The sequence below is a fragment of the Falco cherrug genome, chromosome 1, assembly GCF_023634085.1.
Source record: "Falco cherrug isolate bFalChe1 chromosome 1, bFalChe1.pri, whole genome shotgun sequence".
Classification (NCBI taxonomy): domain Eukaryota; kingdom Metazoa; phylum Chordata; class Aves; order Falconiformes; family Falconidae; genus Falco; species Falco cherrug.
Window position 1 is genome coordinate 45,294,898 of NC_073697.1, and position 23,143 is coordinate 45,318,040.

General features: G+C 43.6%; 1 protein-coding gene across 3 annotated transcripts in view; it reads left to right on the plus strand.

The window, feature by feature from the left end:
* FGFRL1 (fibroblast growth factor receptor like 1) overlaps positions 1 to 23,143 on the plus strand; it is a 179,097-nt gene that overhangs the window by 150,301 nt on the left and 5,653 nt on the right. For all 3 annotated transcript variants that reach the window (XM_055702361.1, XM_027815548.2, XM_027815547.2), the window contains 2 exons: positions 14,137 to 14,217; positions 19,551 to 19,835. In XM_055702361.1, coding sequence (XP_055558336.1) covers positions 14,137 to 14,217; positions 19,551 to 19,835 — 366 coding nt within the window. The remainder of the gene's footprint in view (positions 1 to 14,136; positions 14,218 to 19,550; positions 19,836 to 23,143) is intronic.

The following is a 23,143-nucleotide window of genomic DNA, read 5'->3' on the forward strand; positions in this document are numbered from 1 at the left end:
GTTAAAACAAAAAGATACCCCAGAAGCAGGAAATTTAATATTATTAATGAAAACAGAAGGAATTATTAGGAATGTTTTCACACGATAGAGTTCCTCATTCAGGATGTATTACCATGGGGACTTTAGTAAGGGGTCCTGCTGAATCTTTTTTCCTGAACGCATCTGCAGCACTGTGAACATTCCTCCACTATAACCTATGATGTATTTGTAACATTTGCATGTAATCTGTCAGGCAGAGCCTCTGCTATAGAGCGTGGGAGTTTTGGGCCCATGGGATTTGTGAGGCTACAGATGCAGAAGTTGAAGTCAGTCAGATTTGTGGCACAGATAGGGGTTTCCCCAGTGTTAGGAAAAGTGACAAGTAAGCCCTGAGTACACTGCAATCAGACTGTGCACAAGCTAGTCTCACAAGGTTTCCGCTTTTAAGGTTTGGATGTGTTTTGGCATTGGAGTTCTCCTCTTAAGCCAATCCTCCACAATTTTTCAAGGTTCACCCACAAGTCATAATTACCCGGGAGGATAGCAGCACATGGATGCAATGAAATGCATTCATAAAAGTGCTTGTTTTTGCATTGATGGGGCTCTAACTGCTTGTTATCTCTGAGCATGATTTAGAGGGACATAAATGTAGCGTCTCAGTCTTACACATTCATAATTCCTTCCATCAAAAAATCTCAAAGCATTTTACGCACAGATGTAACCAGATAATATGTCCTGTTGTCTGTGTGGCATCTCCAACATTGGTTATCATCATTCTAAACCATATGCCAGGGTCTAGAGTATTCCATGAAGTATTTTACATGGGAGGAATACATGTAAATAGAATATCTGGCAATCTATGAATGGCTCACAGGATTTTAATCAACTGCACAGTTTTAAAATTGGCATTTAAATCCCTCTCACATCTGTTGTTTAAAATAGCCAACAGCGTGTGGGATACATTCAGTATGCAATATTCATATGAGTATGTTAATAATAGTATACATTATCACAGTAAAAAATAAGGTGTGTGACTGCAGTGCTTGTTAGAGTAACTATTCAGAGGTTTTGAAGAAAGCATTGTTTAATTGTAAAAAAGTAAATATCCCCCTGCCCCCTGACAGATAATACTGAGATATTTTCTTTGTATATTTTGAACAGAGGACTTAAATGTTCCCATTTGCACCCTTGGTGCACACTGTGGCTTCCAGTGCTCTCTAAGAGCAGTCCTTATGGGGTAACTCATGTAAAAAGCTAATAAACTGCACCTGCTTTGGCTTCTCAGTATCAAAGAAGGTGAAATACTTCTTGGAAAAAGTTGTTTATGGATCATCTAGGCAAGGTCATAGGTGACAGCTAACTCTGGTTAGGTGTTAGCTAGCACTGGTTCATTGACGAGCACTGAATACAAATGGCAGCCCTAGTCTGCCTTCTCAATGCATTGGTATGGTCTCCACGCCTTTGTTCCCCAACTGCAGAACTGTATTACTCATGCAGACTCTCTGCCACTCTTCCTTCACCTCAGTGAAGCCTTTAAAAGCTTCCAGGTAAGAAGTGCACTAACATGGGGTGTGTTGCATCTCTGACTGTACAGGGTTCTGAGTGTTGGGGAGAGCTGTACCCTCACTCTCCAAAAGAATCAGTAACTCTACAACTGAGCACCCAAAAGCTGTTGAACTCTACCTAAAATAATCTTGGGTTTCACGTGTTTTCTTAGGTAACTTCTGTCTCTGGTCCTTTCTGATTCTAAGCTGGTTGTTGTTCCCATACACTACTGGTCATGTGCTAGGACAGGCATTTTAAAAAAACCAAAACACCAAAACATAAAAAACACGAGGGAATTTAATTCCATCCCACAGGAATGACTGTACTACACTAGTCATTGTTTTGAAGTATGTTTTAGAAATTTGTAATGACAGCATTGGGATTATACAGTTAATTGTGGAGCAACCATTTTTACAATTTGTGTTTTACCCCACATGGAAAGCTATAATTTACTCCAAGTAATTAGGTTAGGTTTAATTTTGGCGAGACATAGGCCCATATTATCCTGTGTAATATACTGTAATCCTCACTTTAGGTAGGGTGCCAAGTATTCCGTTTGTTTTGGGAGCCAGCAAAATTGCCACTTGTCCGGAGTTGTTCTTGGACAGAATTGTGAAAGTGGTAACGTTTTGCTACTTAAACCATTTTATTATTAGTCTGACAATGACCCAAAGATATATGTATCATTCACTGAATATTATGTGAAGGTGTATGGCACTTCCCTAATAAAATTATGTATTTAACAGCATATGAGGGCAAAGGAAAGGCTTGACATCATCAGACACTGAGGCTACCTTCTGTCTTTCATGGTTGGACCCCAAAATCTCAATTTCTTTAGCTTCTTGTCATGCTATAATGTACAGTGGTCAGAGAGATTACACCACTGCCATATTGCTATTACACTACTGCATATCAGTTTGTTAATAAAAGATAAATCTAAGTTTAAAAAAAAAAAAGGCAAGCTGAAATTTGTTTTTCCTCTGTAGCCCTTCGGATGCCTTTTCTGTACTTTCTGTCTTAGTGGTTTACCTGTCCTTTAGAAAGTCTGTTTATAAAAAAATATTATGTAGTCATAAGTTGGTAGCTGTTGAAGGGCTGACAGCTGCAAATTACATATTTTTTTAAAAATCCATATTTATTACATAAATGGACTGTTTTCTGAAATAATTCTCTTCTGAAATCTGAGAGGAAGGATTCCCTAACTTTTTATGCCTTACTGAATGTACCTAACATCTTAGACACTGAGTTTTTTATATGTTCTGTAATGTCCAATTAAAAACTGTCATCAAGTCGATTTCTTAGCACTTTTACCACTTATGAGTGCTGTTATTTCTTGAAATCCAAGTTAAAACGTAATAGGCCAATGATGGATCTTGATGAGGTGTAAAATCACACCTGGGGCTCACTTTTCCCATTAAAGATGTTAAGCAGCAGTCCTTTCCGAGAGGTAATTTGGTAGTTGTCATACTGCACAGGATGTTTCATTTTCTTCCATAGGAGATATTTTTACTTTTCTACCAGAAGACTATGAGATATGTAAGCCCATAAAGAATGTTCCAATAATTTTCATACTGGTGTTGAAGAAACAGCTGGATCCACATTCCTGTCTAAGTCCAGCATTGAAATTCCCAGTTCATCATGATGGATTGGGTAATTCCACACTAAAGAATTAACTCAGTGTTTGGAAGGGACAGGATTGTACGATTGATTATTTTCGTTTGATTATAAATGCCATCCAAAAATAATTCCTGTACTCAGTCACTGACATATAACCTCTCTTTCTTTCCAGCCCCTCTGGAGATTTCTTTATGCTGGCAATTTTGACTGTGTGAACATTCAGGGAGATAGAACATGTATCAGTGATGTTCCTGCACATCTTGGTGAAGGAAATAAAAAACATCGATCACTGCTGCTAGGAAGGGGAGTGATAGAGGTGTAACTATGGGGAACAGCAGCTGTGTAGTGGTTAAAATAGAAGGCTGAGAGCCAGGTCTTATCAGTTTATCCTCGGCTCTGCTGTAATCTTCTTCTTATCATTAACCTTGCATTAGTCCTCTCAGCGGCATGCTTCCCTCCCCCAACCCTAAGCAATTCAGGATTGTTGAAGATGGAATTTTGGCCTATGTTCTTGGGTGGAGTGTTCATACCACCTCGCTTTTGGCACCCAGTGTACGTGGCTGAGGCCCACTCCATCATCTCTTCCAGTCAGGGAAGAGAGGTAGATGTCAACCTGACCTTCTTCGCAATCTCACTCCTAACTTGGGCACTAGGATTAGGTTTCTAAAGTAAGAACTATTTCAATATGTTTATTTGTCTGATAACAATTAAAATCACATAATTCTTCCCAATTTTTATAAACTTACTCTAAGTAACTAATGATTTATTATTATAAAAAATAAATGGGAAAATTGTTATAAATTCAGATAGGCTGATTGGTGTTATAAATGAAGCTTTCATTTATAAAAATACAAGACCCTCATCATTCCCCCACCAGGCCAAAACAGGTGGATGCTAAAAAATATGTTTCTTGAGGAACTTAGGAACCTTAATACTTGCAACATCTACTCCATGCCTGCACTACTCAAGCAGTAAACTCTTTAAGCAGGCTCTGTCTTTTGTACTGTGTTTAAATAACATCTAATATACTGGGAATCTGTCTCTTAAGAAAATCTTGATACTATCACAGTTCAAGTAACAAAAAATACTGGGAAATATTATCAAGTTGTTCTATGTCTGGAACAGCTGATTGGTAATTGCTGTCTTTTTGGTGGTACTATTGTGTGCTCAGAAAGTGCTGGTGACAAGGCAGAAATCTAACCACTCCTCTTGTTCTCTGATTTCTTCTCTCTTTCATCCTCTCCAGTAGTAGATCAAGAATATAACCGCAGACTGGTGCCTGTGGTGCAGAGCTCTTAGGGCTGCTGTCTGTGTGTCCTGGAGCATGCTGATAAAAAAAGTAACCTCAATAGCACAACAAAGAAGGAAGAATTGTTTTCTTGCCCCCTATAGAATGGAGACCTGTAGGCAGGCGGGAGGTCCTGGTGTCTGGCAGAGTCAGCATGGCAGAAGGCCTGTGATTGCCTTTGCAATATAATTGTTATAATGGTAGCCCAGGGAATTGCAGTGGTTCAGTGAAAAGCTCCAGCCATTTCTCTGTGTGATTCTTTGTGTGGTTACAGCAAGAGCTGGAGCATCCCTATGTGCAGATGTGCCACGACTGAGAATGTGTCTTAGATGACTTTGTGAGCCATGTGGGTAGTGATAGACCACAAAGAGCAGGGGAAGAACTAAACCTTCAGGGAGGGTTCTCCCTCCACAGCTTTATGGAAAGTGGTTGGGGAAGGAGGAAAAAGAGTTAGAAAGTAGGCGCAGATCTAAACCAAACACAGAGTCATGGGCACAAAGAAGGGGAGGAGAGAGATGAACATGGTATGCATAGGTCTTATCCTGCATGGACTCAGAGGAGCTCCATGCAGGAGCTCAACAGAACTCCAGAGTTCATCTGGATAGATATAGCCAATAGAGAATTTTTTTATGGTCTTCAAGGGCTCCTTTTCCATGAACATCCTCTTCTGTTGTGCTTTTCCATTCTTATCAATCATACCATAGTTACAGTAACAGTGAAAGAGTTACTAAAACTAGATGAGGCAACTTTGGCAAATGGATTTGTAAAATCTCTGGTTCAGCCATAGTTAGACCATTATAACTTTAAGTGTTCCAAAGACTGAGGCTGGAAAGCTGCCCATTGGAAAAGGACCTGGGGCAGTTGGTCATCAGCTGGCTGAATATAAGCTGGCAATGTGCCCAGGTGGCCAAGGAAGCCAACAGCATTGTGGCTTGTATCCGAAACAGTGTGGCCAGCAGGACCAAGGAAGTGACCATCCCCCTGCACTCAGCATTGGTGGGGCCGCACCTCAAATACTGGGTTCAGTTTTGGGCCCCTCATGACAAGAGGGACATTGAGGTGCTGGAGCGTGTCCGGAGACGGGCAGCGGGGCTGGGGCAGGGGCTGGAGCACAAGTCTTGTGAGGAGCAGCTGAGGGAACTGGGAGTGTTTAGCCTGGAGAAAAGGAGGCTTGGGGGGACCTTATCGCTCTCTACAACTACCTAACAGGAGGCTGTAGCAAGGTGGGTGTCGATCTCTTCTCGCAAGTAACAAGCAATAGGATGAGGGGAAACAGCCTCAAGTTGCACCAGAGGAGGTTTACATTGGATATTAGGAAAAAAATTCTTCACTGCAAGGGTTGTCAAGCATTGGAACAGGCTGCCCAGGGAAGTGGTGGAGTCACCATCCCTGGAGGTATTCAGAAGCTGTGTAGATGTGGTGCTTAGGGACATGGTATAGTGGTGGGCTGGGAAGCGTTAGGTTTAATGGTTGGACTCGATGATCTTGAAGGTCTTTTCTAGTCTAAATGATTATATGATCCTATGAAATAGAACTTCTTTCTTTTCTTCTGGGTGACTATTCCGTAGCCTAGCAGATGCCCCTCTTGGGAAGCTTTCACATATGTTCAGTTTAAATACTCTCATTTTCTATCTCATTACTTGTGTATTAATCCCTTTATATGCCTTAAATACTCCACTTTTTTGAAGTTCCATCTCTCCACCTTACACGTTTACCTCTCTAAGAAAATATGTGATCCCATTCCGTACCGAAGTTTTTAATCAAGCCTAAACAATAAACCACAGCATTCTTTAGTGATCTACAAGAATATGGATCAGGAATATGTCTGTTTTGGACTCCCAGCAGTATTAAGAAGGAATCTGTGGTAAAAGAGTTAGCTCAGGTGCTGGTAGCAGCTTATGCACAGCATTGCTAGATTCTCTGTGGACTGCTAAAACTCTATTTGCCTCTGCTATTGGAGCTAGACTGGTACCAGCTTGTGAAATAGACTGGCTCTGATATGTTTATACTACCACTTGGTCCCTTCTTTCATTCTGTGGGAGTTAAGTTGTCTTTGGTCTTAAAGCAGTCACTTCTGATGTATGTTCACCTGCATGTTGAGATGAGGGATGCAGCAATAACCATCAATTAAGAGCTCTGTCATGTACAGGTAATAGGATGGGCAGGTACACCCTCATAACTTCAAAATGTGAGGTACTGATCTAACTAGGGACAGAAGTCTTGTTTCTTCGCTACCCAGCCAGAGCTTTGGTCTGTAGACTGTGGAGCCTCTCCAGTGTTTCAAGAAGCAGGTGGGTTGCAGGCATTTGTTTGAAAAGCATCCTACTTACAGAGAGATACCCAGTGCTGGGGCTGAAGTGAAATCCATGAAAATTTTTGCATGGAAATTCTCATGAAAATGGCCAGAGCTGAAAATACCAAAAAGCCACTAACACAAACATATTTTATTTTTATTTTCAGGAAATTCCAGTATCAATACCTCTCGTTATTTTTGGCCAACTGGAGTCACAGGCAGTAAAGTCTTTAGTGCCCATTACAGAGGCAAATTCTCTGCCAGTAACCTTTTAGTTTGTGTTGGTTTTGTTGTGGGTTTGTTTGGTTTTTGGTTGGGGTTTTTTTTGAGAAAAGTAGAGTGTTCCTTGGCTATGCACTCCTCTGAGTGGGTTCCTTCTTTTTCATCTTGAGGGGTTTTGTTTGGCTGGGCCCACAGAGAGGGGTTTCCTCCATGAGATCTTTTTTCTTCCCTCCAAATATTTCTGATCCCTTTGCTTTCACTGTGCCTTTCCAAATAAATTCTCAACATGTTTCCTGTCTTTTCACAGCATCAGCACTGTTAATACAGTAGGTGACACTGTTAATAAAGTAGGCAGGTTAAAGAATGGTGAGCATGAGATGAAGGGCTGATAGGGGAACTGTTAAAAACATTCAGAATAGTATCTGAGATTTATACCAGGTCTGTGTTAGTGGGATGAGTTCATTGAACTTTTTCTGACTGCCTCTGGCAGAAGGGAGGGTTCAGAGAGGAGGCTTGCTAAATTAGACCTCAGTGATGGGAGGACATTCAGAGGTAGTAAAGATGAGGACTTTGCATCTTAATCTTCTTCATGATATCAAGTCAGCCTTGGGATTTATCTATAGATCACCCGTCTCAAGGATCCTGAAGCCATAATTCAGACCTCGCAAAACCACAAAACAATCTGAAAAATCACAAGATCTTAAAAACTGAGGGTTTGTCCCTTTTCCTCCAAGATTTTAGGGTATATTTGTGTAGAGGTCTTCTTTACAATCACAGATGTTAAGAATTGTTATTCAATGAAAAAAAAAAAAAAAAAGATTCTCAAGTAGTCACTTTCCAGGATCAAGTTCCTTCAGAAACACCTCTAGTATCACAAGACAAGCAATAAAATCCTGATGGCTGGCAGTGGTGGCTTTCAGATGAAAATCATGTGGTAGCCAGTAGGTTGGGATGTGTTTCCCTAGCCACTGGGAGTTACTACTACCTGAAATTCTAGTGATACCTGGAGGGTTAATCCCAATTAAGGAGATCTGGGGAAACCAAGTGCCTTAATCCCCACAAACCCAGTGATAAAGTTGTTGCTGCCTGCCTACGTATATAGCTCATGAACCATTCATCTGGGCATCAGGTGAACCAGTCAGGATAGCAGAATACTCCCTAAAACAAAGTACAGAATGATCTTTCCCTTGTGTTTCCCTTAAATTCCAGCAAATATTACAGGAAATACTGAATTTATCTGAGATAAACTGCAGAAACGTACTTTTTCAGATTGTACTTACTTTCATGTGTGTTTATCTTCAGTCTGCTGCACCATTAAGACTACTGAAAAACAAGTCCAGTCACTTCGTGGTCTCAGTTTATGGTGTGTTCCGACCCCTCAGTTGTACTGGTTAGGCTCAGCAGAACAAATTTTGATTTAACTCCTAGGAAGGCCCAAGACCCACCTCCCACAAGCAACGTGTGTTTTGTCACTCACTGGACACCAGTGAAGGATGTTGGGGAGCAAATATGATGTGCAAATGTGATGCATCTGGGTAAACACGAGAGTCAGCTCTTCAAGCTGGAGTTCAGAGAGGTCTCTTTCATTCATCCATGGGAGAAGGCCTCATTATAATTGTTCAAGCCTGACCGGATTACATCACTTTCCTCCTCATTTCACTCCCTCCCCACTTGCCTACCTCCTTTCATTTACACCCCTTGTTCCGCAGCAGTGTTTAGCAGGGGCTGCCTTAATGATGCATGCTGATCGCTTCATTCCCCATTGCCCCCCCATCACCTCCCCCAGGGCTTTGAAGTGTGCTCAGGTCTCAGGCTCCAGTTCAGAGGTCACTTTGTTTATTTATGCAAAGCTGGCTCATCTGTGAAATGGGGCTTTCAAGGCCTCTGACATCAAAGACTCCAAATCTGGTCCCGTCAAGTCAGAGTAGGGACGGGCCTTGCATTATAACAAATTAAAGCAACTTCGTGAATCATAGAGAAATACTACAGCTAGATTTTTGCTTCAAAAATAGGGCTGTTGTTTTGACTGGTGGATGCTCGGCACATAGTATTGGCCTGAAAACCAGTCAGACCCATTCAGCTAAAGCACAAAGCCTTCGTGGAGAGTCTGTGGGTAAATAAAATTTGATCCTGGCTCATTAACAGTCTGTGAATATTTCCCATCAGTTCCTCTCAGAGCCGGACCATTATGCAGAATTTTCCATTTGTTTTAACTTTTAGGAGGGAATGGAACAATTCTGGTATGGTAATAAACAGTAACTATACCCTGCTTATGTGGCACTCTTTGTCCCGTAGGATCCCCAAATTGCTTTGTCAGTTGATGGAGTTACAGACAGAAATCCCTTTTCTGCAGAAATCCAGCCTGCTTTGGGACAAAGGGTAGACCAAAAAGGCACGTGGTAGGCAATATGTAAAGAGCATCGTGCTTTCTGGAGTGAGAAAGAGTAATTTGGCCCATGACATCAGCACTAATAATCAGGGCCTCGTACACTCAGATGCGCCAAGTCTCATGCAGAACCAGTTCCAGGACTGCCCATTCAGCCCCATCACATGCTTCCCCAGCACACCACCAGCATCTCAGTCCTGGGGCATCTCAGACCTAGAAGCCAGCTTGGAACGAGATCCTGAAGCAAGAGGGAGGCAATGGCTGGAGAGCAGCTGGGTATCATGCCACTGGGATGACATTCCTGAACAATGGGCTGATGCCTCTGGATCCATCCTGGCCCTGTCTTGTATGGCCAGATGCAGTATTTGAAGGGCAAGGGGCTACATGAGTTTGTCCCATGTCTCCAAGTCTATCACCTGACATGATATTGGAGCCTTTGACTTCAGGTTTCTTGACCAGCCAGCATGCTTTGTAACACGGAAGAACCAAATCGTACAGTGAGGACACCTAAATCAGGTATATATTTTCTTAGCCTCAGATACTCGTGACATAAAATTAGTCAGTGATTATTTTTCAAGGCAGGTTTTCCACTTTGTCTTCCAACTGGCTGCTTTTCTAAGCCTGTGAGACTGTCCAAGAAGTCCAGTACAGGATGACCTTCCAGTATAGGTCACAGAAAAGGGAGCTTGTAGGAAACTTCAGCAGCTCATCCTTCTTAGCACTGCCTCTTGCGGTAATCTGCTGGCAGCAAAGCTGGCAACGCTGCATAGCTGGGCCCTGCTGCCCTTTGGCTGCAGGCTGATTTTTTTTGTGTGTACTTGTCACCCTGACCTGCCTGCCTCTGTGGGAGGTGACAAGAGCATGAGTAAGCAATCGGCTTATTAGGTCATTTTTGAATATAGTTAAGACTCATGTGATTTCTGTTACTAACCCATTGCTTTGTATGCTGGTCAGACATATCTGAATGTGGCTTATTTTTTCAGCTCCACTCTCTGTCTAATAAGGCTATTGCCAGGCCAGTTGCATTTGTAAAGCTTGTGATGAAATGTGAACAGCAGGTCATTAGATCTGGCACTATTAACCACCTTCAGGCTGCAGGTTTGGGCTGAACCAGGTGCCTCTGAACTTTAAGGAAATTTGACTTTGCTTTTAGTGTCATAGATCCCTCTCTGGGAGTGAGCAGGCTGACTAGAGTGTGTTTGTGGCACAGAAAGATATCCAGCCTTTCTAGCACAGGGACTAGAACAACTGCAAAAGTGTTACCCTACCCTAGGAAACCACTTGGTATTAAAATGAAAAAATAAGAAAGTTCTTCAAATCAGAGGGAGAGAGATTCTTCCCATGCATCTGCAGTACTAAGTTTGGATGGGGCAGGTGGAGGTCAAAGCTTGGTGATGTCTGAATTAGACAAGGGTCTTCCATCCTAAGGGTGTTCCTGAGATATTGGTCTCCCGCAGTGCTGTTCCACTTTATGTAATAATGAGCTCTTTTTTGGCTCTCTGAGACCACAGTTCAGAGTTTAAGACACCCAAGGTGCAAGAGGGGAGGTTCAAATCCCTTTCTGAATGCAGCAGAAGGGGGGCTTGAAGCTGGGTCACTCACATCCCAGGTTAACGCTTTATCGTTTTATCACTGGCTATTCTGCTGCCTCACTCACACTTCTAAGTTTGCCTGGAGACTCCTGGGTTTCAGGGAATCTTCCCAAAATTTGTTTCATCCAATTTCTGGATCTCACGAATCAGCTTTTTTCCTACAGTTCTTAAGGGTGCATTTGCTCACATAAGTCACGCTGAAGGTAGCAGCCCAATTCACTGCATATTGCAGCTGGAAGGGAGACTGCTGTAACATCCCTCACCTGCTGTGCAGCTCTGGGGACGGGAAGGAGTAGTTTTGCTCTCCATGAGTTTCCATGTTTATGACATTTCCTCCTTCCCGCGAGACTTCTGCTATGTGTTGTTGTTAACGTTACCACATTCCTAACAAACATGAAACGAGCTCCAGTGGATCTAAACCAACATGCCTAAATGCATGCAGTTAGTTATTTAGGTCTTGCTCCTCCGCCAAATTATCTATTTCATAGGCTCAGCAGGGTGACATTTGTTATCCTGATCTCTTCCCCCAAAAAAGACTTTTTCTGTTTGGTAGGTTTGGTAGGTTACTCCTCAGGTTTGCGATTTGTCAGGATAACAACCAAAGAAGCATCTTCAAAGGATCAAACAGATTCAGAGCAATTTTACTTACATCAAACGCTTGGCAGCATGTCAAGGGGCGTTGAGAACGCCAGTCAGTGTAGGCAGGAGGAGTGCACATGGGCTGATATACTGTAACATGAGGCGGGAGGCGAGGGAGGATACACTGCTTTTTGTACATCAAGCTGAGTAGGATTAAGATATAATTGACAGAACATCGCCACTTAAACATCTTAACCACTTTTAAGATATTCGGCAGTTAACAATGGGCAGGAATCCTACATCTCTGACCGCAGTTTTTCTTTCTTTTCTGTTACCCAATGCATTTTTCTAATTGTGCTAAGGGATTTACTAAGTTCTCTGTCAGAGAGCATCCAAGATTTCATTCATAGTACTACTGATATTTATGTGAAAAATTGTGCAAGTGCCAGAAGATAATCAATTCAGTATTTTGACTGAAAGGAGACAATCTGTCATATGCAAGCCATCATATATAATGGGTATATATGTATTCCCTGCATTTGTCTTGCCAAGGTTGTAAAAATAAATTTTCAAAAAGCAGCACATGGGTTACTTGCCTCCTCTGTAACACAGGCTGTGGGCCAGCCTCAGCGGAGCCTCGATGGTACGTTTGCACTCGTGGCACTTGGTGAGAGTTGATGTTTCCTGAAGAGTTGATGTTTCCTGAGTGTGACTGCATTTCACATGCTTCCCTGCAGTTTGGGCTGGGAGCTGGCCAGGGCACCCGGGAAAGCCTCTGGGTTTCCAGTGATGGATGGAGGTGAGAGAAGGTGGGAAGGGGCAGTCAGCTGCAGTGAGCTGCTGAAGTAAGAGCATGGCGTGCTGCTGCCCTGAAAGTTTTCTTTTCCCCTTGAAGTGACAGCTGTACATGCCTCCAGGGGAAACTGTGCCGAAGTAACCACAAGGAGAAGAACCTGCCAGGGTCGAAGGGGGGACAAACCCATATGGTATTGCGGGCTTTCTGCTTAAGGGACAGCGGCAAATGAGAGGGGAGCATGTGCTGGCGTAAAATGCCCCATGCTGAAGAGACAGGATGATTTTCCAAAATAGCAGAAACTGGGGTCAGGATGGGGTTAAACACACATTCTCTCAGAGAGACTGCACATGTTTATGCACTGAACACTGTTTAAGCACAACCCAACTTCTGAAACAACTGTAGAGAGCAGTTCTATTTGTCTATTTTGGGGACAGATGGGACGGGACGATCATGGTCACGTATAAGCTGAGCTAAGTTTTTCCTCTCTGCTGTAGAGATTATAGAATGAAATTTCCTCTCTTTTTCTCATGAGACCTTTTTCTTATGGGTTTTAGGGGCTGGGCATTTGGAGGGATTCATTCCTTAGGTCAGATATTTCTACTTCTCTTGATTATTATTTTTTTTTACACCGTTGTGGAGCAGTTCCTTATTGAGGTGAATTTTTCCCAGCCTTCACCTGACCTGTCTCTGAAAATCAAACTTCACACACTTCATTGTGCTTTAACTAGGAGCTGAGCAGCTCTTGAGCAAGATCTTCACCTCAAATCCAGCTGCTGTATGGGGTGTGCCACCTATAGTGCACAGGAGTAGCCTTGGAAGAGCCATACTTTGCTGTGTCATCACCTGTAGGTCTGAAGTCCCTCAGGTGGACGTCCTTCCTGGTGTGATGCATTGCTGTAAGAATGAAAAGGATGCTCTGAGCTGAATACTTGTGCAGTGCAAGTTGGGCTGTTACTGGAGGGGAAAGAACTTCACATCTGGGCACTGCAGAGGTGTGAGGCCACCAGCATCACCTGAGTTGCAGAAGGAGGCTCAGGGCACTCTCCTACTCCCTTGGCCCTTGTGGAGACCTTGTAGGTGGCCACATCACAGCAGCAATTTGAAGTGGGGGCTGCTAGAGAAGTGGGTGTTTCACCTGGTGATGATTTCTATTTCTTCTAGCAGTACAGGGCACAGAGCTGAGATGTTGATGCTGCTCTGTGGTAGTGGCATAGACAGCCAGAGTGATAAGGGATGAAGCGGTATGTCAATACAGGTGGATGGGTTTGTTAATTAAAAAAACCCCAACCAAACAGCTTTTCAATTCACTATTGCTTTCTCCAGCCATAGCTTTGCATTCAGCATTTCTGGGGGGCTCATTTGACCCTAGACCTACTTGCTTTCCTGATTTTGTGTGGAAGCTGAAAAGTGAATTAGTGGCCCTAATTCCACTGCTTGTGCTTGGTGTGACTTATCACATAAGTCTTCCTCCACCTCCTAGGTTTAATTATCTGTAATTTTGATTTATACCATTATTTGCATACAAGGTACAACAGACCAGTTCCTCCTAGGGAACAGCAACCTGTAAACGTAAACAAAGAGGCTTTTGTCAGCTATTAATGGAAACACTGATTAATCTCCCGTTGCTTTGGTAGCCTGCCGAAAAGCTCATAAAGTGGCAAACTAAATTGTTCATTATACTGGCCAGGCTGTAGGTGCCAGGTTGTGGATGCCAAATGTATATTGAATGTGTTTCAGCTGCATGGTGCCTTCAGGAGGAAATGCAAACTCTTGTTATCATGCTGCTGTGCTGCAGGAAACCTCCTTAACATCTTCCTTTTCCTTTCCTTTCCTTTGCAGATGATGCCAGCTCAGGAAAGGAAAGCCAGGTACCTGAAGGCTCTAATGGGGAATATGAAGATCATTCTGGGAAGCAATGGGGTAAGGAGCAGTGTATGCTTTTTGGTTTTCCTTGGTTCTTGGTTCAGTGCTGTTCACGTGGCATGTTTCTCAGTTGCTGAAGAAAAGGAAAGACAGAGCGACTGCAGTGAGTTCTCCCTACAGATGGTCAAATAAAATCCAGAGTGTCAGCTGAATGTGTTAGTGTGAATGGATCCCATCCAAGGGTCCTTCTGTGAAATGCAGCCCGTGGTCCGCTCTAGGGCCCCCTGCCATATACCCCAGCATGGTTCTCCCTTGCATTTGTTTTTCTGGGCAGTGACTTTCTTTTGCGTGTGCAGCTATTATAGCTTTCATAGACTCTATATAAAAGGCATATTGACTTTTACAGCAATATTTCCAAAAGCCTTCAGTGCCAACATAACACTGATCCCACTGAGGGCAAATGGGAGGTCTGACTTCACTTCAGGAGAATTAGCATTAGGCCAAAGCTGAGTATTTTTTCAAATTACCCTCTCTTTTAGACACCTGCATGAATTTCTGTAAGCCCTGGACTGTTCAAGCATAGGATTTTGATGCTGTTGCAGAGCTTTGGGGAACTGCTAAAATCTCACTTGGAACAGGTTCTGAATCACCGCAAGACTTGCAGGTCCAAAGTTTGGTCCTTGAAGGACAGTAAGTTATCAGGCTCATGCCAAACAGCTTTTGGCCATTACTGACAGGAGTGTGATGTGAGTTTATGACCTTGAGACATGAAGCACAGCATTTCTATTTTGCTCTTGCAGTACATCCCTCCTTTTAATTTTATAATACAGAGATGGCTTTGTACCATATTCATGGCCAGGGAGTAACCTCATAGCAATAGTAGGGGTGTAACCTGTCAAGCTTTCACCATATGAGTCCCCACCTCTTGAGCTGAGGCCAGTTTTCTTCAGGAGCTGGCAAGCAAGGGATGTGGTGTGCTGTGGTATAGTCCAGGCCACACCTGGAGGAGGCAGTGCCATAATACCTTTGAATTACAGATTCATCTGAGACTGAGGAAGGTAACCTCCAGTCGTTCTGGAAAAGGATGACAGCATTTGAGAGCTTGTGAAAGGGTGGCTTAGATAAACTACAGGTCAGGAGCTCTTCAGGAGAGATTCAGCAGCTAGCAAGCAAAGCTGCCATCTCTCCACTCTTAATTAATGTGGTGGAGATAGGGGCAGACATTGAATGCCATGGCAGATGTGCTCCTTGTAGAACTGGTGGATGATGGATCAATACAACAATAATATTACGCAAAAAGATGTAAGCACTGCTAAAATTATTTGGCATTGACAATACCATATCAGATTGCGTCTAATTCTGTGCTGCCATGGCCCAGTCCTCCTTTGTGCTGCAGTGTTCCTGCACCTCTGTTTTTATCCTCTTCCTCCTGTCTCCTCTCCCAGATCAGGGAAGTGGCTGGGACAGGCCACACAGCCCCCAGAGCCCTTTCCATCCAGCAGTGTTCACCAGCAAATTGCTTGTGTGAGCTGATGTGCTAGCAGGGTCAGTGTGTGTCTGCAGGTTTCTGGAGGATGATGGGTGGAGGATTGTGTTTGCAGGGTCCTGGGCCCTGGAGAAGTGGAAGAGGAAAAACAGTAAAAAAAAGCTCCACTTTGCTTTCCAACTACCATCATTGACTGGTGTCACTGTGGAGAAGTCCTGCCCCCATCAAGAGCAGGGAGCTGAGGTGGGGAAAGATGGATAGCCCCATCCACATCTTCCCACAACTGAACGAGCTCTTATCCAAAAGACTTGAAAGTATTTCAATACTTAGTCATATCATGACACTTTTGTATGGATATCATGAAAGTTTGAAGTGGTACTGACTATCACTGTGTGGAGGTAATTGTGATGGGTTGCAGCAGGCTATATGTTTTAGTTAACCATCTTGAGTTTGCATGAGCAACATCTAACAGGAGCCTCTGGGACTAATCCATGCACCTGGAGGTGTCCCACAGGGAGAGGAGACTGCAGAATTCCTTCCCAGGTCTTTGTGCTGACAGCTTTCTGTTCCTTTTAATTTTCATTAGCTTGAATAAATTTTCATGGTAAACAGCATTTCAGCAAGGAACATGTACACAACACTGTCTCTTTGTCCCCATCCACTTGTGTTTTCCCTTGCTCTTGTGTGTGGCATTATTTATACTGTACAAATGTGTGGTTCATGTTTATGAAGCAAACGCCAAGTGATGCGGAGGAGAGCAAGCATGTGAAGTATAAATAACACAGAGGCACTTTTAATGGCCTTCACTGGCACTCCAACAAGCAAAACTTTTGTAAATGGTGCAGATTTGGGGACAGACATCTACTAGCACCAACTCAAAAGAGACTTTTTCTGCCTTTCTCATACTGCTGCTTCTCCCACTTCCTCCTTTGTGCTCGCTGGGTCTCTTTTTTGCTTTTATGTGTGTCTCTCTCTCTCTTTCTCCTTTTTTTGTTAACTGGCTTTTTTAAACTTCTCCAATTCAGGCTTTTGTCGAGGAAACATTCAGCACTGTGTAAATGGGATCTGGTTTCAGCATATTGCACCCAGTCGGGAGCAGCTTTTGAGACCACATAATCACTTAACCTTCTTTAAACAGAAGAATAAAGAAAGACAGAAAGAGCCAAAGAAGTTTAGCTTTACCTGTAGTTTGGGATGTATCTGGGCAACAACGTACGAGGAGTGAATGCAAAACTCCAGACAGATTCATGGGAGTCACAGTGGGAGGAAACCCAGAAATGTTATTGGCCTGCTTTTTTGGAGAGGAAAGGGTTTCTGTCTCACAATGCTCTTACTGAGCTGGGACACCACCAAGTCCTTATGAAATATTGTTGTGCAAGCAGGGAAGAGGTGAGGGGAGGTGAGAGCTTAGATTCACTCGCTAGACCCTTCACTCTGCATGGGCAGTGTGACTGTCCTGTCCCCAGCCTGCTCTTTGGTGTGTTAGCCCCAGCCCAGGAATCCCATCCGATGAGCATCTACACATCCCTGGACCTGCAGTTCCTGGTCTCAAAGTAAATTGCTGTTATATTAGAGGATATCTGTTCAGGCCCATTTCACAGCTGGTTCTTAGCATCTTCATGCACCTTGCAGACATTTACTCGATTTCCACGACAGCCTTTATCGGCATGTCTCCTTCAGTTCAAACTTTAATTTCAGTCTGTCATTGCTCACAACATGCAGCTCTGACAGGGTTAATTGTCTTTCTGGGAGGGTGATTGTTTTTGCTGGGAGGGGGCCTCCTCTTGCAGCAAACTCCCAAGGATATACCCAGCAATTTCTGCACTGTGACCTGTGGAGTGGGTTAGTATGTCACACTTGCTGTTCAGCTGTCACAGCAAGGACTTTCAGTGCTGGAGTTGCTCCGGTTCATTAGATTACACATGAAAGCCTCTGTATGGAGAGTAAAGCATTTCTAAGCAAGAGTTTGAAATAACATGAAATGGCTGGGACCCAAAATGACAGCCAAGGGGGGCAAGGGAAGGCTGCAGAGACAGATGCAGATGGTTTCCCCTACAAAGAAGGACTCTGAAGAGAGGGGTATGCCAAAGGGTGTCTTCCGAGTGGGAGGGATGTTGGGCAAGGCTGCAGAGGGGTAAGGACTAAGAGATATGTTCACAGACCTTAAAGGGCAATGGCTGCCATTCCCCAGTGCCTGGAAAGAGGAAGCTGCAGACCAGCCTCCTCCATCCAGCAAAGCTCTGCTGTAATGCACATCCCAGAGCAGGGCTGGCTCTCTAGTAGGGCATCCCACCCCTCTGTGCTGTAGCTAACTTCCCCGATACCTGAATCACAGTGTTCCCAGCTTGCTTTGGTGTGTTATGTGCTGCTGAGGTTGTGACTTTCTAGCTGCCGTTGGTGAAGGCCAGTGGCTGGTGGGCATAATTCAACCCAGTGTGCCATGGGACAGGCCACTCATTACCTGTTTCTCTTATTTACTACAAAAAGGATCAGGGAGGATTTACCAGGGCAGTGCAAAATTGCAGGGACACTGCCCTTTGGGGCTGAAGACTAAGATCATGGTAAGCAAGAGACAGGGTTCAAAAGCAGGGGGAGAAATCTGTTGTGGAAATGCTGAATGGACTTGAAGAAAATGGCTTTGCCAAAATAAAAAGACAGGTGAATTTGGCAGGAGTATTTTGGGTGTTGGGAGAACATACCAACTGGGAGTCAGCAGTGGTGTTAATCTTAGCAGGAGACGGCAGTTAGAAGTGCCCCGGACTGCTATCGCATAATTAAAAGGTAGCTGCGATGAATTTGTAATTTCTTTTGAATTCTTCATTGCAGGATACAATTCTACAAGCTGTTGCCTTGCAATAGATCATGTTCTATTGCTTCAACTGTCTTAAAAGTTTGCAAACATCTTTTTCTTCCTATTGATTAGGTAGACCAACTCATGACTTTGCAGGAAAACTCTCTGCAATTTCAGTAAAGCTATTAGGGTATAAAGGTGCCACCTCTTTCCCTCTGTAATTCTGACATAATCTGAATTAAGTTAGGTGCAGTCAAGTTTCAGACTTTGCCTCGTGGGAACCTTGCATTTCTCTAGTGTTCTTGTCACTGCTGTTAGAAATGCTGGTGATTTCCTTGCTAAGACAAGGTGACAGTCTTAACCCATGATTCTGTCACCAGCAGCTATTGCTTCAGCTTTTCCATTTTCGGGATGGGCTGGCATGAGGTATTTTCTAATAACAAACTCAAGGCGTTTTTTGGGAGGTCTTTCCATTTGTTTGTTTGCTTCTTTGGGCCTTTCAGTGTAAATGCTTCATAAATTAGTGTTGAATGAATTGCATACATTTAAGTTCAGATCAAGATACAAAAAGTCTGGCACACTTCTAAGACTTTCCTACATATTGAAAAGATGTTGACTCTTCCTAAGTCCCATTAAAACCAGTGGCAACTAAGGGGCAAAACATCTCCAGAAAAGGAAGCTTCAAGTGACCAGCAAAAGGTTTAGAAAATGGTCAGCCTGACAGGAATCTGAGGTTTTTCCTTTGGTCTTGGCTAAGGGCTTGCATTTGTGGCATGGAATATGGTAACAATTATAATGTGATTACGGGACTGCATTTTGCCTTCAGTGACAGTGGCACGATTTTGGTATTATTTTGTGAGATGGTCTGACACAGTTGCCTTATGGACATGGAGAAGTTCCAGGGTTGTGCTATGCAGAACGCTAATGCAGTGGCCACAGCAGTCCAGTAGACATTCAAATGTGTCAGGTTGGATCGATATCTCCAGAGTTATACACTGGTATGGATGGGGCTGCTGGGTGCATTTCAAGCAAATTCGGCTGTAACATTTGACAGTGGTATCCTTCTTTGCATCCCCTTTGCTCACCACAGTCAATTTTTCATGCCTTTTGCAGCCCGGCCCAGGTTCACGCAGCCCGCCAAGATGAGACGGAGAGTGATCGCCCGTCCTGTCGGCAGCTCCATCCGCCTGAAGTGCGTGGCCAGTGGGAACCCACGGCCCGACATCACGTGGCTGAAGGACAATAAGCCCCTCACACCTCAAGAGATTGGGGAGAACAAGAAGAAGAAGTGGACACTGAACCTGAAGAACCTAAAGCCAGAGGACAGCGGGAAATACACCTGCCGGGTGTTTAACAAAGTTGGGGAAATTAATGCAACATACAAAGTTGAAGTAATCCGTAAGTGCAGTGTCTGGGGTGGAAAGGCAGGGAGGGAGCTTTGAGAAGGGGGCTGGGTGGGTAAAGAGACTGATGGCAAGTGTGCAGTGCTGATAACTGGACACAGAAATGGGAAAGTATTAAAAACATCAGCAGAGACAGGGCAAGTATTGCCAAAAGTCTAGAATAAACCTAACACCTGGGCAAGACAGAGTAGCAACATGCAATTTAGTAGCAGAAATGAGGAGGGAAACCTGGGAAACAGTCATCTCTAAGGGCATCTGCATGGTAAAAGTTCACTATTGCCCAGCTCAATTTTATACTACCAATGGACTCAGTTCAAGGACGGCCTGAGAACTAACTGAGAAAGCCCTTTCATGTGCCACAGAAGAGGGGTGGAAATATTTAGGATGGTCCAGATTACTCTATCAGAGCGGTAACAGGGTGAAACCAATCAATTGAAAATGTAGATAGCTGTGATAGGAGGCCCACTTCATTAGAGAAGTCTCCCAAGGGAATTAGCAGAAACCTTATCACTAAAGTGATTAGCCAGACCAGGCTTTAGGGCAAGATTTTAAAAAAACATTTGGGTATCTGAAAGTTCAGGTGGGTACAAACGAGATACTAAAAAAAACCCCCAAAACCTACTGGGGTCCTGTCTGTATCTTTAGGTGCCTGTGTAGCTTTAAAGATTCAGCCCTTAGAAGATGAGCTGGGGGGGATTACCCTGCATTGTGGTGGGGTAAATTGCTTTTGTTACTCTCTAGCTATTCTGATTCTTGCTGTCTAATCTCCTGTTTCCCCTATTATTAGTGAAGGTAATTATACTCAAATCCTACCTAAGTCTATCAGAGAAGAGCTCTCATTCTTAGATCATTGTCCTTTGTCTGTGACATCATCATAAGTTGTCACGGAAGTAATTACAGAGCAGCCAACTCACGAAAGTAGAGAAGATGAGCTGAGTGGAGGGAAAATTGAACAGCCTTTGTTAATGAGGAGCAGAGGCGTGGAGGGCTATTTGCAGCCACATGGAAAGCATGTTGTTTGCCTGTCTGTGAGTGCATTTTAGCATGTGAAAGTTTGTCCCAGTGCGAAAGATTGTTCTTAAAGGTAAAGATCTGCTCTGTGATAAGTCCTTTCTCTAGAATCACAGGAATTAAAAGCACATGTGGGGAGCTCTGTTGGGCTCCAAAGGCACAAACCTGCTGGACATCTGGGATTGATAAAGATGCAGCTGTGTGGAGACAGTAAAAACATGTGTTTACACTAAAACCAGGAGCAGAGACAGGGAAATGAATCAAGCCCCATCCTAATGGCAGCTGTGGCATTTTCAGTTCATCAAAACCAGACAGCACCATGAACAAACCCCTTTCTGTGTCCCTGTTTATCTTAGTTTTTATCAACTTAAAGATGTATGTAACCTTTGTTTTCATTAGCTTTTGCTGGCTAGGAGTGAAAACAGTAACCAAAGCTGGAACCAGAGTCAAAGAGATAAGGGCATTAAGCAGTTTTCAGACATCTTTCTATTTTTAACATCGTTCTGTGGAGCATTACAGGTTTTATTCAATTTCCTCCGTTTTTCCCCCCCTGAGCCTCCACTCCTAAGTCCTGCTTATCTGAGTCTCAGTCTCCCCAGCTGCGATTCCTGCTCGTAGTCCCAAGGCAAAGCCTATAGAGACCACTCTGGTATTCTTCTTTCCCAAGCACATCTTTAGAGCCCTTATTATTGAAAGTATCCTGAGTTTTTGAAAGAGGGTCCATTGTTCAGTCCTCTCACCCCAAAGCCAGTGCTGGTGGGAGCTGCTTTGTTACGTGCTCAATCCAACAGTGTTCACCGTCACAAGAGGTTGATGGTTGCCAGCAGTTACCACCCACTGTGATACCATAATTTCTCTCTGTGCCTAGGATAAAGATTTGCAGTACCACCTTGTCTGGAAACTGTGACTGATTTCTCTGTTGCTAGCATGAAAAAAAAAAATAAATCCAAACATTCCTTAGAATGAGGGATGTATTTTTCCTTTGACTTTATGTGGTGTTGACACAACCTGAGGCTTATGATCATGCTGGAAAGGATGGTCTTGTGAACGTCTTGTGTTTAATTTTCTTCCCTACCATCTTGTTTCCTTCATCAGATGAGACTTGAGGCAAAAAAAATGTGAGAAGGGAAGGGTTTTGTTATTGGCTAGAAAAGAAAAAGCCTTCTGAGATCTTCCTCCAAAAAAATTTGCTCCATAGTGAGTGTGGGGACGATTAGTCTGAAGAAATAAATAATAAAAGCAGGGAGGTAAGGATGAAGAGAAGATCTTCCTCACTGGTAGTACCTGTGGTTTCAGCTTCCCCAGCAGTGGATGACATGGCATGGGATGGCTTCCAGTAGAGTTTGGTCCCCAGCTATCAGGTCCAGGAACAGAGGTGACAGATATCTGCTGAAGGACTCCCAGAAAAAAAATGAGACAATATTGATATCCTGCCATTAGTCCATGAAAGAAGGGGCCTTTTCCCATGCGATTTTGTCTGTCCTTAGGGGACATTTGGGAAGACCAAAAGGAGAAGGTACATGTCACTGTCCCCAGAGTGGTAGTAGCCATAGTGGTTCTGGTGTGGACTTTCAATAGATATGTACTTTTAAATAATCTGATTAAAAAATGAGGTTGTATCTGAGAATACGTATTGCACTGTAATAGGCACGGTAGTAAGACACAGCATCACAGAACCACAGGATGGCTGAGGTTGGAAGGAACCTCTGGAGGTCACCTGGTCCAACCTCCCCTGCTCAAGCAGGGTCACCTAGATCTGGTTGCCCAGGACCATGTCCAGTCGGCTTTTGAATATCACCAATGATGGAGATGCCACAGTCTCTCTGGACAACCTGTGCCAGTGCTCAATCACCCTCACAGAGTAAAGAAGTGTTTCCTGATGTATAGAAGGACCCTCCTGTGTTTCAGTTTGTGCCCACTGCCTCTGGTCCTTTCACTGGGCACCACTGAAAAAAGCCTGGCTTCATCTTCTTTACACTCACTCTTCAGGTATTTATAAACATCAATAAGACATCGTCAGGGTCAATATCAAGGGAACATTTACAGTGAAATAATCCACTTCATTCACGTTTAGACCTGTACTACTGCCCAGATTTAATCCTGATATGGGTTTTGGCCTTTTTGGCTAGTATCAGGCCATTTATCTTCCATGGTCAAGACTCAAGAGAGATTGCCACAGCCTCTGACTGTGTAGATCGAGCTACATCATTAAGATCCCATTATTCTGGGATATGGTCCCTGATACATGAGGGTAAGTGGGAGTACACTTTTGTCATCTCATAGCTGTGATGT